Consider the following 20,307-nt stretch of genomic DNA (forward strand, 5'->3'; position numbering starts at 1 on the left):
GTACTGATAGTCGACAGTGGAGCCTGGTCAAGGATATATACTTTAAGCTTGGTTTTAAACTTGGAAAATTCTGCTGAATCTTGGACACAGAATCTTGAAGTTAGTAAAATGTACCTAAATCATAGTTAGACTTTACCATCAACCTACTCAATCTAAGGGAAGCATTGTTAAGCATACTAATTAAATTTAGATTTTTTCTATGATGTAAAGGTAGCTTTTGTTTAAATCTAAATGTTAAAAGAAGTGTTCCCTGATTGTAGTTGGCTGATTCTAACTAGCCTAGTCCAAACTAGTTCTAACTTTCTAAAACTATCTACACCATATTCAAGATTCTGAATATAATACATAGTCTCTGTTTGTAAAAGATACATTTTAATCCAAATATTTTGTCTGATATTAAATTCTGTCTAGGTACTAGGGGTATTACTCAAGGCTATATACAAAAGTCTGTTGATTTCAGGTTTTTTTTTCATCAAATTGGCTATATGATCCAACTATTGATCAGAAATTTTCATAATAATAATGTAAACAAACAAAATAAGGTGGAGAGGGCATTATAGACATAATACAAAATAGACAAATCCAATTTGAAAAAAAAAAAGAATCAAAACCTACAAACTTTTATATAGCCTAAAGCTTAGAGCAATGTTTGGTCTCATTATGAGGGCAGGAGTACCAAACAGGTGGGGGTGGCAATACCACCCTCCAAATTTTGAAAAATACCTTTATTTCTATTTGATAGCTATTTTCTATTTTAGCTATGTGCTATATTAAACCAGTAAGACTGGCTAACTGGTTATTTTTATTTGGCACCCCTTGCTTTGTTTCTTCAACTATTAAGCTATTAAATAGCATTCCTAAAACTGCTAGCAAAGATGTCAGATTGAATCACAAGATACACCATTAGAACTGCCTAGTCTAAAAACCCTATAAAGGAAACTTACAGTCCCTTGGCTTGAACAACAACAAAAACAGCACTGGCTTGAAAAACAAGGAAATTGGCTGCAATCACGATATTTTGCATTGAAAGTATCATTTTTTTTTTTTTTCTCCTTCTCTGCAGCTAGCAGGGCACTGAAAGATTATAGAGAGCTGTTCAATGGCTCGTTTTAAAGGAAATTAATACATACAGTGCGTTTTGCAATTAACAAAAAAAAATTTTAATTGATGTTGCAGCAGTAGCTGCAACCTAGTAAATTGTAGTTGCTGTGTTAGCTGCTAATTATGAGAATTAAGATCTATGGCTACCCTCTGTTTTAGGTATATTTGCTTGATAGGTGCATTTTCAATCTCTGGTCAGAGTTTTCTGTTCTCAGGTTTCTGGTTTGACAAAAAAAACATGTTTTTCTTTGCTGTTCTCAGTTCTCTGGTACACCAGAGAACTGATATTGAAAATGGAAATTAAGGAAGATGAGGTGTAAAATTTAAAAGCAGCATCCTGGCCTATCTCACTTTGGACCTATATCCCTAATTATCCCTAAAATGTCTGCTTGACAACTAATAAGGGTACTTTCATCAACTTACTGATGGTCAAACTAAATAAAGGTTTATAGATATTTTTGGACAGCCACTGACTTCCAGTCCTTTATGTAAAATTCTCATGAAGTGACCTAAAACACAAATGTGCTAATAAGTACTAATTTCTTAGAGCATAGGCTATATACTAATTGAGTTAGAGCATAGGCTATAAAAGCAAAATAGTAAATAACAACACTTACCTATTTCTTTGCTACAATTTTCATTCCTAACAACCAAATTTTTTCTATCTAAACAAAGACAAAACTGACATCAGAAGTCAGTTTTCTGTTGGATACTCTTTGCCAGAGAACTGTGAAGAAAAATGCTCACAGTCCTCTGTTTGCTGGCCAACAAAAACATCAAATAAGACAAACAGAGAACAGTAAATTTGCAATTGGCACAATAATTTAGCTAGGATGAAGGTGAAAATATCATTTGATGCCTTTTATATACTCTTTCATAATATAATAATTGCTTCTGTCATAAATTGCATCTTGAGCCCTTAAAAGGGCCCCAAAGGTATTTCATTTTTAATCACACAAATAAGTTATCAACACTAGTTAAGTTATTGAAAAGTGGTTAAAAACATATCACTAGTTTATAAATAAGTTGGTCAAGAGTAATATATTCTAAAAACACTTATTTATAACAATTCAAACCTCATTTATTAGGCAACTCAATTCAAACTGTTTTCCTATGGTTTCAAGTTTTTCAAATGCTGTTGACGAAAATAGTGCAGAATTTTGCTATTTGAAACTTTGCCGTCAACAATTCAGGGTATATAATTGCACATTAGGGGGATGGGGGTGTAAAGTTCAAGGTAAATTTGCAGTGGGCCATATAATTTATCTAGGATGAAAGTAAAACATCATCTGATGCTTGTTTTATGCTCATACCTTACTTATACCTTACTGGCCCCTTTAAGGGCTCAAGGTGCAATTTGCAACAGAAGCAATAATAGTATTATAAAAGAGCATAAAATAGGCATCAAATGACATTTTCACTTTTATCCTAGCTAAATTATTGTACCACCTGCAAATTTACCCAGAGAACTAAGCCATCACCAGAGATAAAAAAAAAATGCACCTAATGTTCTTCTGTTTTTTTTGTTAAAAAAACTAAAAAAAATCATTGCCCCACTACATTTTTGTGAATTTTTGCCACTGTATGAGGGGGGAGAGGGGTACAACAAGACTGGTAGGCTAGCCAATATTTCTTTTAGGCCTACTCCTATTTACCTTCTGTCCTGTAAAATAGCCTACTTGCCTAAAATATCAAATAATTTACCCAGGTACAATGGTAATGATTTTAATTTGAAACACTGTTCAATGGGGAATTGAATGGTACAACTCTTTTGTGTATTGTCTAATAGTGCCTAATTCCGTTTCCTCTAAAAATCCTTCTTTTTCCAACTTAAAAGAAAAATTTTACAATAAACGTCCATGCTAAAATGAAATTTGAAATTACCACTATAATAAATTGTTTTTACAGATAGCATTCATTCTGGCCGAGTTCAACAAACAAGTTCCTAGCCAAGTCTGTTGATTTTGAGCTGAAGTTAGTTTAGGTTGTATTAATAGGCTATTTTGTATTTTAGCCACTACCCATTAAAAAAAATGGAATTAATAACAGCCTGGATAGTGCTATCTATAAAACAACTTATTAGGCAATTTAGTGACAATTTCAAAAGATTTAGGCCTAACACATTTCGTCAGCATGGTGGTTTAGGCCTATTGTAATTTTTTTTTCTTCTAAGCTGGAAAAAGAAGGATTTTTAGAGGCTAATCCTCTAAAAGAGGCTATTATCCTAGGCTAGAGATTTTTGTGCAATCATACTTTTCAAGTATTTTTCACACTTAACCTAGTAAAAACAATTTTGGAACTCACTTTTTGATAACAATTGAAAGTAGAGATGAAATTTTAAAGAACGAGCGTAAAAACTAGATTTAATAGTTCTCATTTCAAATGAGCAGCCGATTTGCACGGAATTTTATTTTAAATAATTTGCCTTTCTCGCTTTAGGAAGCGTCTACACTTTCAACTTACACCTTTTCATGGAAGGCAGAACACAAAGGTCTTTAACCATCCACAGATTATACTACTGTCAAATTCACCAACTTTTGGTAACCGATAAATTTGGTAAAAAAAAGTCAAGGAAAAGGATGTGGCACCAGACATCACATTCTGAACCGGCGAGAATATTCTTCTTTTCATGTCCCTTCAGTCAAGAGGTGCGATGGATGACTGAGGGCTAAACATTCTGTACTTTCGCTCACCCTTCATAATAGAATTGGTACTTGCGTTTGTCATTCTTCAATTTCTTCAAAATATTTCCATGGATTTTGCACGTCAAAAGTCAACTAATTCAAAACATTTAATCTTTAAAACAGAAATAACAGAGAATTCAATATAACTTTTGAAATAATTAAAAATTTTCTTTTGATTACTTGTCAGTCTTTACCATATAACTGTTTGATGAATATCCTTCAGTCAACATAAATATTTGGCGAGGTAAACAGAGAATTATAGAAACTAATCTTCTTGATGAAGCTAAATTAGGATATGACAAATAGGACTTTATATTTTGTCAATTAATAGCCAATGCTTGAGGCAGAAACCCTTTACTGCCACCGATGTATATTCTTCTAAGGAAAAACCTAAATCACCGTGAGTTCCTTAATTTAATTCTTTCTGGAGGTGGAATATAGTGGCATCAAGTTTTTATTTTCCCCTTATAGAAGAAAAACTCATATACAAATCATATGCAGTTTTTTTCTGTTCTCATATTTTAACCGTGCATGCTTTCTGCATTTTAATTTCATAAATCGTATTTCACTCTCAGTATTTTGTGTTTTACCAGAATGTGACGAAAGTATTGTATTTTGCCAGCTTGGACTAAATAAAAAGCAATTAATTTCTGTTAAATGTCAAAATTTAGAAATAAAAAATTCGAAAATATCGATGCCAAGATTGTGCACAAGCCCTTTCAAAAAGAAACAACTAATTACTTTTTATGCGGTGTATTGAACTAAACAATTTTACAAACTAAATAATGCAGGGGCTTTGTCTGAGGAAGTAGGGTGAAGTAATTCTTTGTAAAGCGTCGACTGTATAAAGCGAGGATAAGAATCATTTTTCAGTACATCAGCTATGTGGCGCTGGGCCAAGTTGAAGATGTTTCTGCTGAAATCTTCCGGACTTAATCCACTACATGCTTTGTGTAAGGCTTTTCGTACTTCGCCATTCAAATTTACCTAAAAAGTGAAGGAGTGTCAAACAACTATAGCGAAATATTTCTCAGTATAACAGAAGAAGATTCATAAATGGAGTTGGGTAGGAAAAGATAATAAAAAATATCACTTTTGTATAAAAGTCCTGTTTCTCCAGTTTAAACTACAGCAAAACCATTTAAGCACTGTTTCAAAATTAACGTTGTTTACATTTGTTATACACGTTAACAACATACGGTAAAAACGAGTAAAATAAACAATACTTTTTAACTTTTATTGGCATCGGAGCTAGTTGAGAATAAGTACAGGTAACACAAAATTGGTAACACAAAATAGTGTAAACAAAATTAATCCTTTCTCGTTTCTCTCTCATAGTTAGACGAAAAAAAAATTCCCTGCTTTTGACTCCTAAAGGCAAACAAAAAATGGAATTCCTCACTTTTGGCCATCGCCAGAAGCCAAATTGCCTAAGTTAAATGAAACAACAGTGGTAGAAACTTACAAGGAGATTTATTGCAGGCTTTTATTTTAGCATACCAATAGCCAAGTTGGAAAATTTCAGTATTTCATCTTTTTTTGACTTTAGAATATATTGAAAAACTAAGTAACTGTCTTTCAAAATCTAGCGCCGAAAACAATTTTGTTATTGTTCATGTGTTATCTAAGTTTAGACCTGTGCTAAAGTACATTTTATTATTGGTTTGATCTATTTGAATTACGTTGTGGATTCTGATTTCGATTCTGATTTAAATAACGCTGCCTTCCTTTATAAAAATGAAATCAAAGGAAAAAAAGTGCAAATTAGTTTTAATAGAGGTATTGAAAATTAAGATAGAAATAGGTCCATGGGCGCACATATGGGGTGGGGGTAAGGGGGGTTCCAACCCCCCCCCCCCTCCCTTGGCTTAATTACGCTACCTTATATTTGTATTAATTTAAAAAAAAAACTTTCCCACTAGATAAGTTTTTCAAAGAAAAGTAAAGTGCTCCATTAAGCCAAAAATTGGCAAAAATAAAACCAAATAATCTTCCAAGCGTAAAACTACCACAAATCACTATAAAAATAAATGAAACTCAAAACGAAAAGAAAATAGAATAAATCGCCCAGTCAAACTTAAAACAAGCAAAAATTATATTACTAGGGCTGACAACCCCCATGACTTTTCATGACCAGAACATAATTTAGGATTTAATGAAAAAAAAAAAAAACAAAAAAAACAAATGACCATGGATTGAAATTTTAATATACCTATACTGATATTTATTCCTTAAAGTCAAAGTAAAAAAAGTAAAAACATTCAGACATGTTTTTTTTTCAGTGAAGCACAAAATATGTTTTGGTCTTCAGAAGGCATGGGGGTTATCAGCCCTACTAATGTTAATTTTTGCTCGTTATGAGTTTGACCCGGTTATTTTTTATAATTTTTTTTTCGTTTTGAGTTTAATTTATTCATTGAGAGCGATTTGTGGTAGTTTTATGCTTAGACGATTACTTGACATCATTTCTGCCCATTTGCTTTTCTTTGAAAAACTTGTTTTGTGGAAAAAGTTTTTTTAAATTAATTTCTGTTGTTTATTGACAGCCATTTTCATGAATATTTTTTTTTTATCTTTCTGTTTTTTTTGTTTTTTTTTTTGTATAAGAATCCATAGTTTGGCTTGCTATTTGAATGTTGGGAGAAACTTTTTAAAAAATTTTAAATCTGACACAAATACTATTTTTTAATTTAATTTTATACCTCCTCAAGTTGATCTGAAAAAATGAAACTTAATATCATTCCCAAATGATTCTATCTATCCTCTTTGACAACCTGGATACACTTACGCTCTATTTATTTGTTTAAATTATAAGAGCAGAAGTAGTAACAGTACTAGCCCCGAAAGATTCAACTTAACACCCCCAGTCGTTCTCGATATATTGCTGAAGTGTCTTATTGGCAATCGCAAAAACAATACTTTTTTATTTAGTTTTAAAGCAGCATTTAGTTATACAGAATAATGGGCCAATTGCATAATTGTAGGGGGTTGACATAGTTGCTGGACCGTTCTACTATGCTGAGCAAAATAGTTGTCTCAAAGTTTTGTCTTGACGTCTGTAGGAAGTAAATAGGCTCGAAGAACTGGCTGATTGCCCTCTCTCTTTGCTCTTAAGAGGGACCCTAAAACTTTTAATTTTGAATCGAATTAGCTTCTTTAAATGTTTCAATGATATTTCTAGCTACGGTAAAGTGATGCTGCCTATGGTATGGCTTATATGCCTTTTTGAAAACCTGCATGCATACAGTTTTTTTCGTTTAGTTCGTTTAGGGAACTCCTCCTAAACACTTCCTAAAAATGTCACCTTAATACTCTTAGCGTCATTAGTTACAGTAAATGTAGTGATAGTATTAAAAGTATACACACAGTGCCTTCTGGCTAGTTCAAAATCCGCACAAATTTCTCTTAAAGGTCTAACTTAATGATATAAATTGTTCTTGAGATATTGCTTTGTCACCTTTTTGGAAGTCCGCATGCACATAGTGGAATTTCCAGAAATTAAATCTTTTCTGGTTACATTTAAAGGACTTATTGGAGTGTATCACGATAACTCAATTGGATAAACTGTTTATTGGATAGATAGCCAATTAACTTGGATTTTCGGTTTATTAGGGGGGCCATTAAACACCCCCTTGGCAGTAATTCTCTTTGATAAGGCTTTATATAAATCGAGTGATCTTGCTTTTGCTAAATTCCCAGGGTATCCTCTATGGCCCGTCAGAATTATTGACTCCATGAAGATTATATCAGGCAGTTGGAAATATTCGGTATATTGTTATGGGTCTCAAGATCAGAAGACGGTAGCAGAGATTAGCCTACTTAATTTCGAATCTAATAAGAATGAAGCTTCGAAAAAAACTGCGAAAAGTGTTAAAAAAGCTTTAAATTTAAAAATTTAAGAAGACAAAAAGGATTGATCAGTCCATTTCCATGGTTCCAAACACTGTAGCCGCTCAGAGCACAAGTGCTTTTAGTGAGGCTAATGAAGTTGTAGCACGAATAATGGCAACATAAATAGAAATTGCTCGCACTAAGGATAACTTGAGAAAGGACATTGAATCAGAGGTGTTAACTCGCCTAGCTACGATTGATAAAACGAAATTCTCGGTTGAAAACATTGTTTCGGAAGTTTATCAATCTATTATTGTGGATTATACCCCGAAATTTACTGAAATTTAAAAACAACAGTCTATAAAAAATCACCTTGAATCTCTAGATGATAGAATACTTCAGATTGAGCGGCGTATAGATGATATCGACCAAGACTCGAGACTTGATTCCCTCATGTTCAATGGCGTTAAACAAAATCCAAATTCGGACCTGAAGACTACCATTTTAAATATCCTCCGAGGAAAGATGGAACTCACCAGAATAACTGATGCTGACATAAGCAAAGTGTACCGATTTGCCTTTGGAATTTCTGCGTCGTCTGATAAAATTGCTCCTTATATAGATTACATTCCGTGACAAAGAGACTACGAAAAGTGTTTACGCAGCTAAGAAGAAACTTGCAAAACATGGTATTTTTTTGGAAAATCTAACCCGCCAGCGGCGGGATATTCTGAACACAGCTCGTGAGAGATATGGCAACAAGTGTGTTTGGTCTGATCAAGGGCGTATTTTTGTCCGCCTTCCCAATGAGAACACTCCACGTAGACTTCGGTCAATCGAGGACATGTTTTAATATTTACATTTTTTTCTTACTTTTTTCTTTTCTCTTTGTTTTTCTGTTCTCTTGTTTCTCTATTCCTGTCTATGTAATATCATTGTCTATCAATATTTTGTTCTGTTTTCATTGCCACTGTGTCTAAAAATAATTTTTTTTTTTTTTTTTAGATATGTTTAGTATCTCGCCATTCATACATTCAGTAAAATTTTTTTTTATATACACTATTTCTTATTTCAGATTCAATTGTTTTGGCTTTTCTTTTTGTTTTTCAGTTTCTTGTGTGTACAAAAATGAGTTCAGCGCTACCTTTGTATAGATGCCATCGCTCTGCAGTGATGTTGACAACCTTTGGTCTGGTGGGTTTGGTCGCGGAGCGGATCTACCATCCACTGTAAGTAAGTTGATGACTTCTTTTGATGACCAGGGCGGTATCAACTCTTTGGGGGAAAGTTTTGGTGAGTTACAAAATAATCCTTTAGATATTGAAAGTGTAATTAATAATTCAGTTGGAAGTAGAGATCAGAACAATAATGATCCTAGTTTGGCTAATAAAAGTAAGTATGTTTCGCAATTAAATGGTTCTGCATCCTCTCAACGAGATGGTGTTTTCTCTGTGCTGCACCTTAACATTCAGGGACTTTGTTCATCTTTTGATGAGCTGAAACGGATCGTTAGTGGTGAAACTCCTGATATTATTGGATTATGTGAAACTTTCCTGGATTCAAATAAGGATATGCTTTTAGATATTCCAGGATATAGGATGGAGAGGCTGAACAGGAAACAGATGGCGAGAGGTGGCCTTGCCCTTTATTTTGCTGATCGTCTTGCACACACTGTCCGAAGTGATTTGAGCAGAAAAGAGGAAGGAATATTGGAATCCCTTTTTATTGAGATTAAGTCAGGCTGTAAGGATTTAGCTGTGGGTTTGGTTTACAGGACCCCTCGTTGATCTATTCTTTCGTTTATGAAAATTCTGGAAGAGGTTTTGGATTCAGTCCAAAAGAAACACTGTGAACTAATCCTTATGGGTAATTTCAACCTTAACCTGCTGGATCAAAATTCTACTTCAGCTATAGATCTTTTGTCGATGATACTCTCTTCGGGAACTCTACCTTCAGTTTGTATACCAACCCTAGTTACTGATACGCATGTGTCTCTTATTGATAATTTTTTTTCATCACTAGATGTCTTAGACGATTCGGTGCTGGTTAGTGATATTTCTGATCATTTCCCCGCTATTTCCCGATATAAGAGCGCTCATCAAGCGCAGCGCATAGTATCACCATCTAGTCTCCCAGTTTTCCATTTTGGTTATACTGAGCTTAGTCTACTTAATTCCCGTCTGACTGATCAGCCATGGGATAGTTTGATTTCTGATTCGGATTTTAACCGCTCTTTTGATATCTCTCATGATTTAGTGAAAGAAAGTACCCTAGATGTTTGCCATCACGGTTCAGCGTCCCATACTTCGAAAAGGATGGCACCGTCGAATCCATGAATGACTCCAGGTCTCCATAAAAGCTGGAAAAGGAGAAATTGTTTGTGGAAGCTTTACAAGGCTTCATCATCTGTAGGTCATCATCAAAGGTTCAAGGCCTATGAGAATACATTTAATTCTCTGTGTCGGAAAGCTAAGTCTCAGTATTATTATAGGAAATTTTCTGAATGCGAAAGGATGTTAGGAAGACATGGTATTTAATTAATTCGGTTCTTAGACCTACTCCCCCTCTGCATTCAGTTCCAACAACGCTGATAGTCGATGATAAAACCGTCCAAGGAGAAGAAGATACTCGTCTAGAGCTCACCTCTTATTTTGCTAATATAGGAAATACAACTGCTTCCTCTGCAAGCTCTGCAGTTTCTCGTTGTGATTTCAGAGCCTATCTTGGACCCTCAAGTTTAAAGTCGATGGTTTTGAACTCAGTTTCTGAGTTTGAGGTAGCTCGTAGCGCGAATACTCTTAAAGGATCATCGTCTTCAGAGCGAGACAGAATTCCTAAAAGGATTATCCGTGCCATTCTACCAGCTATTCTGTCACCATTGGCCAAGCTTTTAAATCTGTTTTTTGACAAACGAATTTTTCCTGAATTTCTCAAGCGAGCTAAGGTTATAGTGCTTTATAAAGGTGGTTTTCGGAGTGATTCTGCTAATTATAGGCAAAATTCTCTCCTATCTGTTTTCAGCAAAATTTTTTAGAAGGCTATGCTATCCAGGCTTCTTATTTTCTGGATACAAAATAATTCTTGCATGATTTCCAGTTTGGATTCCGAGCGAATCACTCTACAGAGCATGCTTGCACAACTCTCTTTAATTTTATTCATTTGGCAATAGATTCTGGTGATATACTGGCAGCTTTATTTTTAGATGTCTGTAAAGCTTTTGATTCCTTGACTCATCGGATTCTTCTTTGGAAAATATCGCATATTGGTATAAGATCAAATGCTTTCTCTTGCTTTGAATCTTATTTTTCTGGTAGGCCTATTTCAATTGATCCGCTTTTCCGGAGCCCTTCTGAAGTAGATTGTGGCGTTCCTCAAGGATCTGTTCTCGGCCCCGTTTTATTTCTGATTTATGTTAATGATCTGGTTTCAGGAGCTAAAAACACGAGGCCTCTAGGATGCTTCGAGCTGTGTCATCCTGATTCTCCTTTGTATTCGTTGCTTTTGCTGATGACACCACTCTTGGGACTTTCCGGAAGACGGAATGTGATATCAAGTCTAACCTTGTGGCAATATTTGAGAGAGTTTTTTCATGGTTTGATGCTAATTACTTGGCCTTGAATGTTAGTAAGTCACATTTTCTTATTTTTCTCGAATTGTATAGCATTTCCTCAGCTTACACAACTTCAGGTGTCACAAGGCTCCTTGTGTAGACCAGAGAATAGGGTGGTCTGGTTTCTTGGTATCCTGCTTGATGAGAACCTTTCATTTAGAAACCATATAGCCATGATTAGGGTTAAGGTCTCACGGAGTTTGGGTATCGTTCGTAAACTTGGAGACATATTTCCTGAATCTATTCTTAAGCTTCTTTTTTTCCGCTTTGTACAGTCATATGTTTCCTATTGCCCCAGTGTATGGATGTCTACCTTTCCCTCTACGCTGCGTCACTTTCTGTCATGCATAATAAAGCACGGCGTCTGGTTATGGACACCAACTGTTCCTCACCAAAGCCACTCTTAAATCTACAGTCTATTTACATTCTTTCTTGTGCCTCTTTTGTCTTTCATCAGCTTCATGGCAATCTTCCAAAATCTCTTCAAAAAAAACTCCTGTGTTTATTTCTGATTCAGCTCCATATAGCCTTCGTTCTTCATTTAATATCTTCCTTCCTCCTACCCCTACTATGCGATCGGATTTCAAAACTCTCATTGCTTGTCAATAGGTCTTGAATTCCCGACCTTCTTCAGTACAGAGATGCCACTCGTTTGGGACTTTTAAAAGTGCCAAACAAGTCCCAAACTTAAGGACCATAAAGTTAAGAATCAATCAAAATAGCATTTCTTTTTTTATTTATTTATTTTATTATTTATTTTATTTATTGTTTTTTCTTTTTCTGAGGAGTTGATATCCCCTGAGTGTTTATTTCAAGGTGTATGATTGTCTTTTCTGCGCTTTTACTCCCAGGCCTGAGGTGTGTTCTCTTTTTAATATTGCATATTATTTGGAGAATGTTTCCTTTTTTGGTTTTTGCGTATATTGTGTATTTTTTTTATCCCCCTTGTATCCCTGGCCATGGAGCCTTTCGAGGGGAATAAGGGTATTATATTTCCATTTTGTATTTATTGGCGAATGAAAACTCTGAACTCTGAAACTCTGTCTTTTTTTTTTTTTTTTTTTTTTTTTTTTTTTTTTAGGGAGATTTTATTCTTTTTTTCTTTCTTATTTTTATTTTTTGAGGGGGAGGGGTCTCTTAAAGTCTTAAACTTTGAGTCTTTTAAAAATTGTATTTTTTTAAATTTTTTTCTCTCTCTTGTGTTGAGTCTCGGAAAGCTGTAAATGTATTGTGTTGAAAATGTTTTTTCTTATGTATTTGTTTCATTTTTTTTTTCTCCCCTGTTTTTTCCTGGCCATAGAGCCTTACTGGGGAGTCTATGTTGAAGTGTTTTGTTGTGAATTTTTTTGCTGAATAAATTGTTTGATTCATTGACGACATTGTTATATTCTCTTTGGACTATTGGTTACAAAACGGCTATCTCACAATTTCGATCGACTGTGTTTGGGGAAAAGAGGATATTAGGGAGGGAGAGGGGGGCTATTTTCTCTCCATCACGCTTGACGTTTAAAATCGAACTAGATCTATACATTTCCAATCAAATGAACCTCCTCTAAAGTTCACACGACCACCCTTCATAAAAAACTTAGATTCCCCCGGGGAATAACTTACAACCCTTACCCCCATACTCTAGGGGGTTGTGTCAACCCCGAAGGCCGTGCTATGAAATCTTTGGACTATTTTGAACACATGGCTATCTCAAAGTTTCTATCAGATGCATTTGGGGAAAATAAAACTTGAGCGGGGGGGGGGGGGGAGGGGTATAGCTGCCCGCCAATATATTTGACTCTTAAAAATGGCACTTAAACTTTGGATTTCCAATCTAATGAGCCCCCTCAGAAGTTTATACGACCACTGCTTCCATAAAAACCTTATATGCCCTCGGAGCATAGCTTACAGCCCTTGCCCTGTGGACTGTGGGGGGGGGAGGGCTCGTCCTAAAAGACATGATATATGGACTTTTAAACTACGTCAAACGAAATAACTAGCTCGAAGTTTTGATTGGAGGTGTTCGGGGAAGTGATTGACGTGGATGAGGGGGGGGGGGTTAGTTGCCCTACATGAACTCTTTTGGAAGTTTCTATGACATTACTTTCTATAAGAACCACCCTGGCCTAAAAATTAAAAATAAATAATATTGTGCCCACATCGCTCTTTCCTTAGGCAGCGCTATCGCACTGCCTGTGATATTTTGTCTTGATATTTCAATTATACAGAATTGGAAATGCTGATTAGACCAGGTAAGCTCCCCCTAAAATTTAGCCTATGGGTGCCCATGAATAGATCCCAAATATATCGAGCCCACACGCACAATATTTTTCCAATAGAAAAAAGGGACGGACAGGAAGACAAAACTACAATTTTAAGAAAGCGGAAATAGTAAAAAAAAAAAAAACAACAATAGAGGTCCCGACATGAAATGTTTTCTTTGTTTAGATGTCACTGTATGTTTTCCATTCATTTTCCACAGTTGTCCGTGATTCCACAGTTTTGTGAGTTTTAAACTAGAACCTTCAGGGAATGATGAGGGGGACGATTAATTGACGAATAGGCAATATGCGCACGCTTCTACTACTACAACTACTACACTGCTACTACTAGTACTACTATTACTTCTTCAACTGCAACTACTGTTAAGGCTATTGAAGTGAAAATTTCAGGGAATCTTGATGGGGAAGTTGAACTGAATCAAAACCCACTATATGCATGTAGGTTGTCAAAAGGGCGTATCAGCAATATATTAGGAACGGCCTGAAGTATTAAGTTGAAACCTATAGGGCATGTTGAGGGGAATGTTGAACAAAACAACGGGTACCTTCCTTTGCTGTTACTACTACTCCTACTACTACAACTATTACTACATCTACTGCTACTACTCTTACTTCTGTTATTGCTATTAGTAAAGCCAAAGGTATTAAGATAAAAATTTTATGGAATATCGAGGGGATGTTTAACTAAATCAAAACACACTATGTGCATGCAGATTGTCAAAAGGATGTATCCGATATGTCCCAGGAAATACTTAGGGCTATTAAGTTGAAACTTTCAGGACATGTTGAGGGGAATTTTAAACTAATCAAAAGGCGCTTGTGCATACTACTACTATTTCTGCTACTAGTGCTACTATTACTACTACTACGATTACTACTACTACTAATGCTAAGGCTATTAAGATAAACATTCGGGGAATGTTTAGAGGGATGTTGAACTAAATCAAAACACACCGCGTGCATGCAGTTGTCAAAAGGGCGTATGAGTAATAACTCAGGAACGTCTTAAAGTATTAAATTGAAAATTTCAGGGCAGGCTGAACTAACCAAAATGCACTATGTGCAAACTAATACTACTGCCACTCTTGCTGCTACTACTACTACTACGACTACTAATGCTACTGAGACTAAGGGTAATAAGGTGAGACTTTAAGGAATGTTCAGGGGGATATCAAACTAAATCAAAACACGTCTGTACAATTTTTCAAAAGGGAGTATCAGCAATACCTCGGTAACGGTTTAGAGCATTAAGTTGAAACTTTCAGGGCATATTGAGGGGGATGTTTGACTAAGCATAAGGCCTAGAGCATTAAGTTTAAAATTTTAGGGTATTTTGATGGGGAAATTGAACTAAGGAACAGACACCATGTGCATGTTGCCACTACTACTGCTGCTAATGAGGCTCAGGGTATTAAGGTGAAACTTTCAGGCCTGAAGTGGAAAATGTCAAGGCATGTTGATGGGACGTTGAACCAGCCCAAAAGGCACTGTGTGAGTACTATTACTGCTACTACTACTAATACTACTATTGGTGTCACCACTGCTACTGCTATTGCTCTTACTGCTGCTACTGTGACTGTTTGTAACTGCAACTGCGACTATTCACGACTTTGACTGCTTGTGACTGCGACTACTTGTTACTGCTTTACCGCTTGGGACTGTAAGTACTTGTCACTGGCACTTCCTGTGATTACGATTCCACTTCTTTGTGACTGCGACTAGTTTTAACAGCGACTACATGGAACTGCGTTTGCAACCACATGCAACAACGACTGCAACAAATAATTCCATCTGCAACTGCTTAAGACTACTGTGGATGCTTGGCAGAGTGATTGGAACTACTTGATGCTGCCACTACTTACAACTGTGGCTGCAACTGCTTGAAACTGTGACTACATATGACTGTGGCTACTTGTGACTGCAACTGCGACTAATTATGACAACTATTACTACTACTGCTGCTACTGAACCAAATCAAAACAGCTTAAGTATATCTAGGTTGTAAAAATAGTACAGATGCAATATCTCAGGAACAGAAGAGGGTATTAAATTGGAACTTTCAGGGAAAATTGAGGGGGACGTAAAACTAAATCAATAGAAACAATATATTTTGGATTTTCAAAAAGGCGCTTGTGCAATATCTCACGAAAAACTAAGGTTATTACGTTGGTACTTCCAGGCCATGTTGTTAGGGGTGTTGAACCGAATCAAGAGACAGTTTGTGCATACAGATTGATAAAAGGGAGTATCAGCACTATATTAGGAACGCATTAGAGCATTAAGTTGAAACTTGTGGGGCATAGGGAAGGCGATTTCAACCGTTGTCTGTGTGCATAAATCATACGGCTAAGCGTTGTGTCAGTTTTATCTTCAATTATCATGGATGTACTTTACCGGTAAACTACAACATATTGATTATTTTGTAGAACCATATTAAAGTAGAAAATGTGGAGGATTTCTAGTAGATCCCCTAATCAAACTTCTAGTAAATTCTCTGAGGCAAGTTACATCATATTTTCTTAATACGATGTTCAGGTGTATGCCTTGAGAAAGATTCTGGTAGGTTTCCTGACCAGAATACTGTAGATTCCCTTTGCGAAATTCAGGAAGCTTACAACGTCCAATTTTGATAGACTCCATGATAAAACTTCCAGTAATTTCCTTGAGCGACCCCAATTGCAGTATGTTGCCTCAGCAAAGTTTCGTTAGCTGAATTCTTGAAGCTTCCCTTTAGCATGTTCCCGAAAAAGTCCCTGGAAAAAATTCCAGGTTAATCTAGTAGGATCTTAAAAATATTTAAAGTGAAGGGCATTTAACCAAGGTGACTGAACCTTCTGACAAATAGGAGAGCACAGAACCCTCCTCCGTCGAAAATCCCTGTTAATAGCACACAAAACAAAAAAGAAACTCAATAATATAGTTCAAAACATATATACCTCTCTCGATGATTCTTCTGCTACGAATTCACCATAAATAAAAACTGCCTTTTCATAAAGTTTGTCTTCAGGCAACTTTTTGTATTTCTCAATTGCTAACCAAAAATCAAGGTTCTCGTCACTAAATTCACGTTTCAAAAATGCTCGAAAGAGAGCACAGCCGTCTGCAAAAATATAACAATAATAATAATCTTCAGAAGCAGCAAATAAACTTTATAGGACAACTTCTTCTTTATAGACTCGATTCGGAAAGGTCAATTTATAAGTCAGTTTCTTAATCAAACAAAATTTATGGAATTTACTACTTACTTACTTAGGTCCCATACATCCTCATGGGACGTCTTGGGGCCACTCCTACCAGGATCTGATAAACTAGGGCTCGATATGCTGTTCTGTCAAGTGCAGTTCGGGATAGTTGGACAATACGTTGTCGGTAAAAGTTTTCGATCCACCTTTTGTTCGGTCTTCCCCGTGGTCGAAGTTCTTCAGTTGTCCCTTCAAGCGCGATCTTAGGCAGGCGTTTGGGATTCATTCGCTTTACATAGCCGAACCAGCGCAGCTACTGTTTTTGGATTTTGTTCAGGATAGTGTGTTGCGACTTCAGCCTTCTTCAGACTTCTTCGTTTGTGACATGGTTAGTATATCTGATCTTGTCTATCCGGCGCAGATATCTCATTTCGAACGCAAGGAGGTTGCACTCGTTTTCAGTTTTTAATGCCCAGATTTCACACCCATACAGAGTAATGTGTATGATCAGACTGTTGAATAGATGCACTTTCAGATGGCTCGAAAGGTGGCTAGATTTCCAGATCTTTGATTGTCGTTTGAAGCTAGAGCTGGCAAGACCGAAGCGGCGCTTAATGCAGACAGTGTGGCAATTGTCAGCCGTCAAAACACTGCCGAGGTAAAGGAATTGATCAACTGTTTCCACTTGTTTACCGTCTATTACTATCGAGGGGGGGGGGGTTGTTATTTCCTGTCGTGATGTGATCGTGATTTTGGTTTTGTTTGTTTTAATCTGCATACTAAACGGGTTGGTTGCTTGGGAGATGTAGTCAGCCTCACTCTGGAGTTCTTGGACGGTAGTGGACATCAGGTTGATATCATCCGCATATGCTAGTTTGTTATTTAGGATTCGTCCTATTCTGCTCCATATTCGACGGGTATCAGGGAGAAGATGTCATGCAGAAACAGGTTAATCTGCTATTTACTTATGGAATTTACTATTTAAAGATAAAAATAAAACAGACCGAAATAAATAATAAAGAAAGTGAAAAATATAAACAGATAAAAGGCTGAACTCAAAAATAAATGGACAAAATGTAAATCAAGATCGGAAAGCCGAATAACTAAAAAAAATATTAGATAACTAAGTGAACTAAAAAAACAAAACAACAGCAATCCAATTGAGTGTAACTCCCCTTCATTATATGCGTCTGTTAACACTATTCAGGTTGCGACGAACTAAAATTGTCCTTACTTGAGCCAAGAATAAATATTTTTTTCAGCAATTTTGTATAGAAATGTTTGAAAAAGAAAACACTCGTCAGAAAAAATTCTATAGAAGTAATAAAGAAAATCAAAATTAGAATTTCAATCCAAAAACTGAAAAAACAACTCAGAAATATCAATTCATAAATCAATCTAAGTGGGTTTTTTTTTCTACGGTTATCGCATTAAGAAATTAAAATATTTTAAAATTCGACTCATATATGAAATTAATATGTGAAATATAAAATTAAATAGAAATTAAATATAAAATTAGTGAAATATGAAAACATGAAATTAAACATATATGAAATTAAATAGAAATTAATATTTAACAACTCGTGCAAATTTTTGACCCCTCCTTCAATATAGCTTATTGAAGTTAAGTTGTGTCACTGATATCCAATTAAACCCATTATCGTTGAAAAAGATTGGTTTTTATTGGCTCTCAGTGTTAAAAATCAACCACAAAATATAGCAATGAGCTATATTAAACGTGGGGCAAATTGGAATTGATGAAAACCACTCACTGACATTTTAAAGTCACTTTAAATATAGAAATTTGTCACATGATAAACTATCTTTAGGATATTAATCTCATTTCTGGTTCCGTTTATGTCCTCCAAAATAAAAATAAAGAACCTTAATAGAATAGTTTGTTTACAAGTTTAATATAAATCAGTTTTTCAAATCATAGGTAGCGCGCTAGCGCTGCCTAAGTAAAGAACGATGTGGGCACAATGTGTGTTTTTTTTTCTCCATACCCGGGCACTTCGTATCGAAGCAATTGTCGTAGAAACTTCGAAAAGGGCTCATTCGATTGGAAATTTGAGTGTCTAGTGCCCTTTTTAATAGTCAAAAGGGATTGGAGGGCAACTAGCGCCCCCCACGCCCATCATTCCCCCAAACACATCCAATCAAAATTTTGAGATAGCCATTTTGTTCAGCGTAGTTGATTTCTACATAGAAAATATGTTTTTGAGGAGGACACTTCCCCACAACCCTCGGGGCAAGGGTTTTAAGTTATGCTCTGAGGGCAAATAAGAACGATGTTGGCACAATGTACTATTTATTATTTTTACTTTAGAGCAGGGCACTTCATATGGAAGGGGTCGTCGTAAAAACTTCAAAAGGGGCTTATTCGATCGGAAATTGAGAGTTCTAGTGCCCTTTTTAATAGTTGAAAGTGATTGGAGGGCAACTAGCCTAAATTACATCCAATAAAAATTTTGAAGTAGCCATTTTGTTCAGCGTAGTTGATTTCCAGATAGAGAATATGTTTTTGAGGAGGAAAATCCCCCACAACCCTCAGGGCAAGGGTTTTAAGTTTTGCCCAGGGGGCAAATAAGGTTTTTATGGAAGGTGTTGTCGTAGAAACTTCTAAACAGGCTCATTCCATTGGAAATTTGAAGGGCTAGTGCCCTCTTTAATAATCGAAAGTGATTGGAGGGCAACTAGCCCCCCCCCCACGTCCATCATTTCCCCAAACACATTCAATCAAAATTTTTAGATAGCCATTTTATTCAGAGTAGTTGATTTCCAGATAGAAAATATGTTTTTGAGGAGGATATTCCTCCAGAGCCCTCAGAGCAAGGGGTTTAAGTTATGCCCTGGGGGCATACAAGGTTTTTATAGAAGGCGTTGTCGTAGAAACTTCAAAAGGTGCTAATTCAATTGGAAATTCAAAGGGCTACTGCCCTTTTTAATAGTCGAAAGTAATTGGAGGGCAACTAGACCCCTCCCTCCCCCACGCCCATCATTCCCCCAAACACATCCAATAAAAATTTTGAGATAGCCACTTTGTTCAGCGTAGTTGATTTCCAAATAGAAAATATATTTTTGAGGAGGATACTCCCCCACAAACTTCAGGGCAAGGGTTTTAAATTATGCCCTAGGGGCATATAAGGTTTTTATAGAAGGCGTTGTCGTAGAAACTTCAAAAGGGACTCATTCGATTGGAAATTCAAAAGTCTAGTGCCCCTTTTATTAGTTGAAAGTGATTGGAGGGCAACTAGCCCCCCCCCCCTCCCCCACGCCCATCATTCCCCCAAACACATCCAATAAAATTTTTTAGATAGCAATCTTATTCAACGTAGTTGAAAGTTTTGGAAATTAGGTCTTTAAGGGTGACAACCCCACAGCCCTCAGGCCAAGGGTTGTAAGTTATGCCCTGGGGGAATATAAAGTTTTAATTGAAAGCGTTGTCATAGAAACTTCAAAATGGCTCATTTAATTAGAAATTGAAAGGGCCAGTGCCTTGTTTAATAGTTGAAAGTGATTGGATAGCGACTAACGCCCCTCTCATGTCCATCATTTTCCCAAACACATCGAATTAAAATTTTGAGATATCCATTTTGTTCAACGTAGTTGAAAGTTCTGGAAATTTT

The 20,307-nt window shown here is 36.0% G+C and overlaps 2 protein-coding genes across 2 annotated transcripts in view; both read right to left on the reverse strand.

Moving 5' to 3' along the window:
* The window catches only part of LOC148949277 (putative valine--tRNA ligase, cytoplasmic), a 90,170-nt gene extending 86,666 nt beyond the window's left edge, over nucleotides 1–3,504 (reverse strand). The window contains exon 1 of the mRNA XM_089093316.1: nucleotides 3,406–3,504. Coding sequence (XP_088949442.1) covers nucleotides 3,406–3,478 — 73 coding nt within the window. The 5' untranslated portion in view covers nucleotides 3,479–3,504. The remainder of the gene's footprint in view (nucleotides 1–3,405) is intronic.
* A 997-nt stretch (nucleotides 3,505–4,501) lies between these two features.
* The window catches only part of LOC148949278 (uncharacterized), a 328,547-nt gene continuing 312,741 nt past the window's right edge, over nucleotides 4,502–20,307 (reverse strand). The window contains exons 13-14 of the mRNA XM_089092668.1: nucleotides 16,433–16,596; nucleotides 4,502–4,772 (exon numbers count right to left, since the gene is read on the reverse strand). Of these exons, the coding sequence (XP_088948794.1) occupies nucleotides 4,557–4,772; nucleotides 16,433–16,596 (380 nt within the window). The 3' untranslated portion in view covers nucleotides 4,502–4,556. The remainder of the gene's footprint in view (nucleotides 4,773–16,432; nucleotides 16,597–20,307) is intronic.

The sequence above is a fragment of the Artemia sp. Qi Xiang Cuo genome, chromosome 8 (genome assembly GCF_049724085.1).
Source record: "Artemia sp. Qi Xiang Cuo chromosome 8, ASM4972408v1, whole genome shotgun sequence".
Lineage (NCBI taxonomy): Eukaryota > Metazoa > Arthropoda > Branchiopoda > Anostraca > Artemiidae > Artemia > Artemia sp. Qi Xiang Cuo.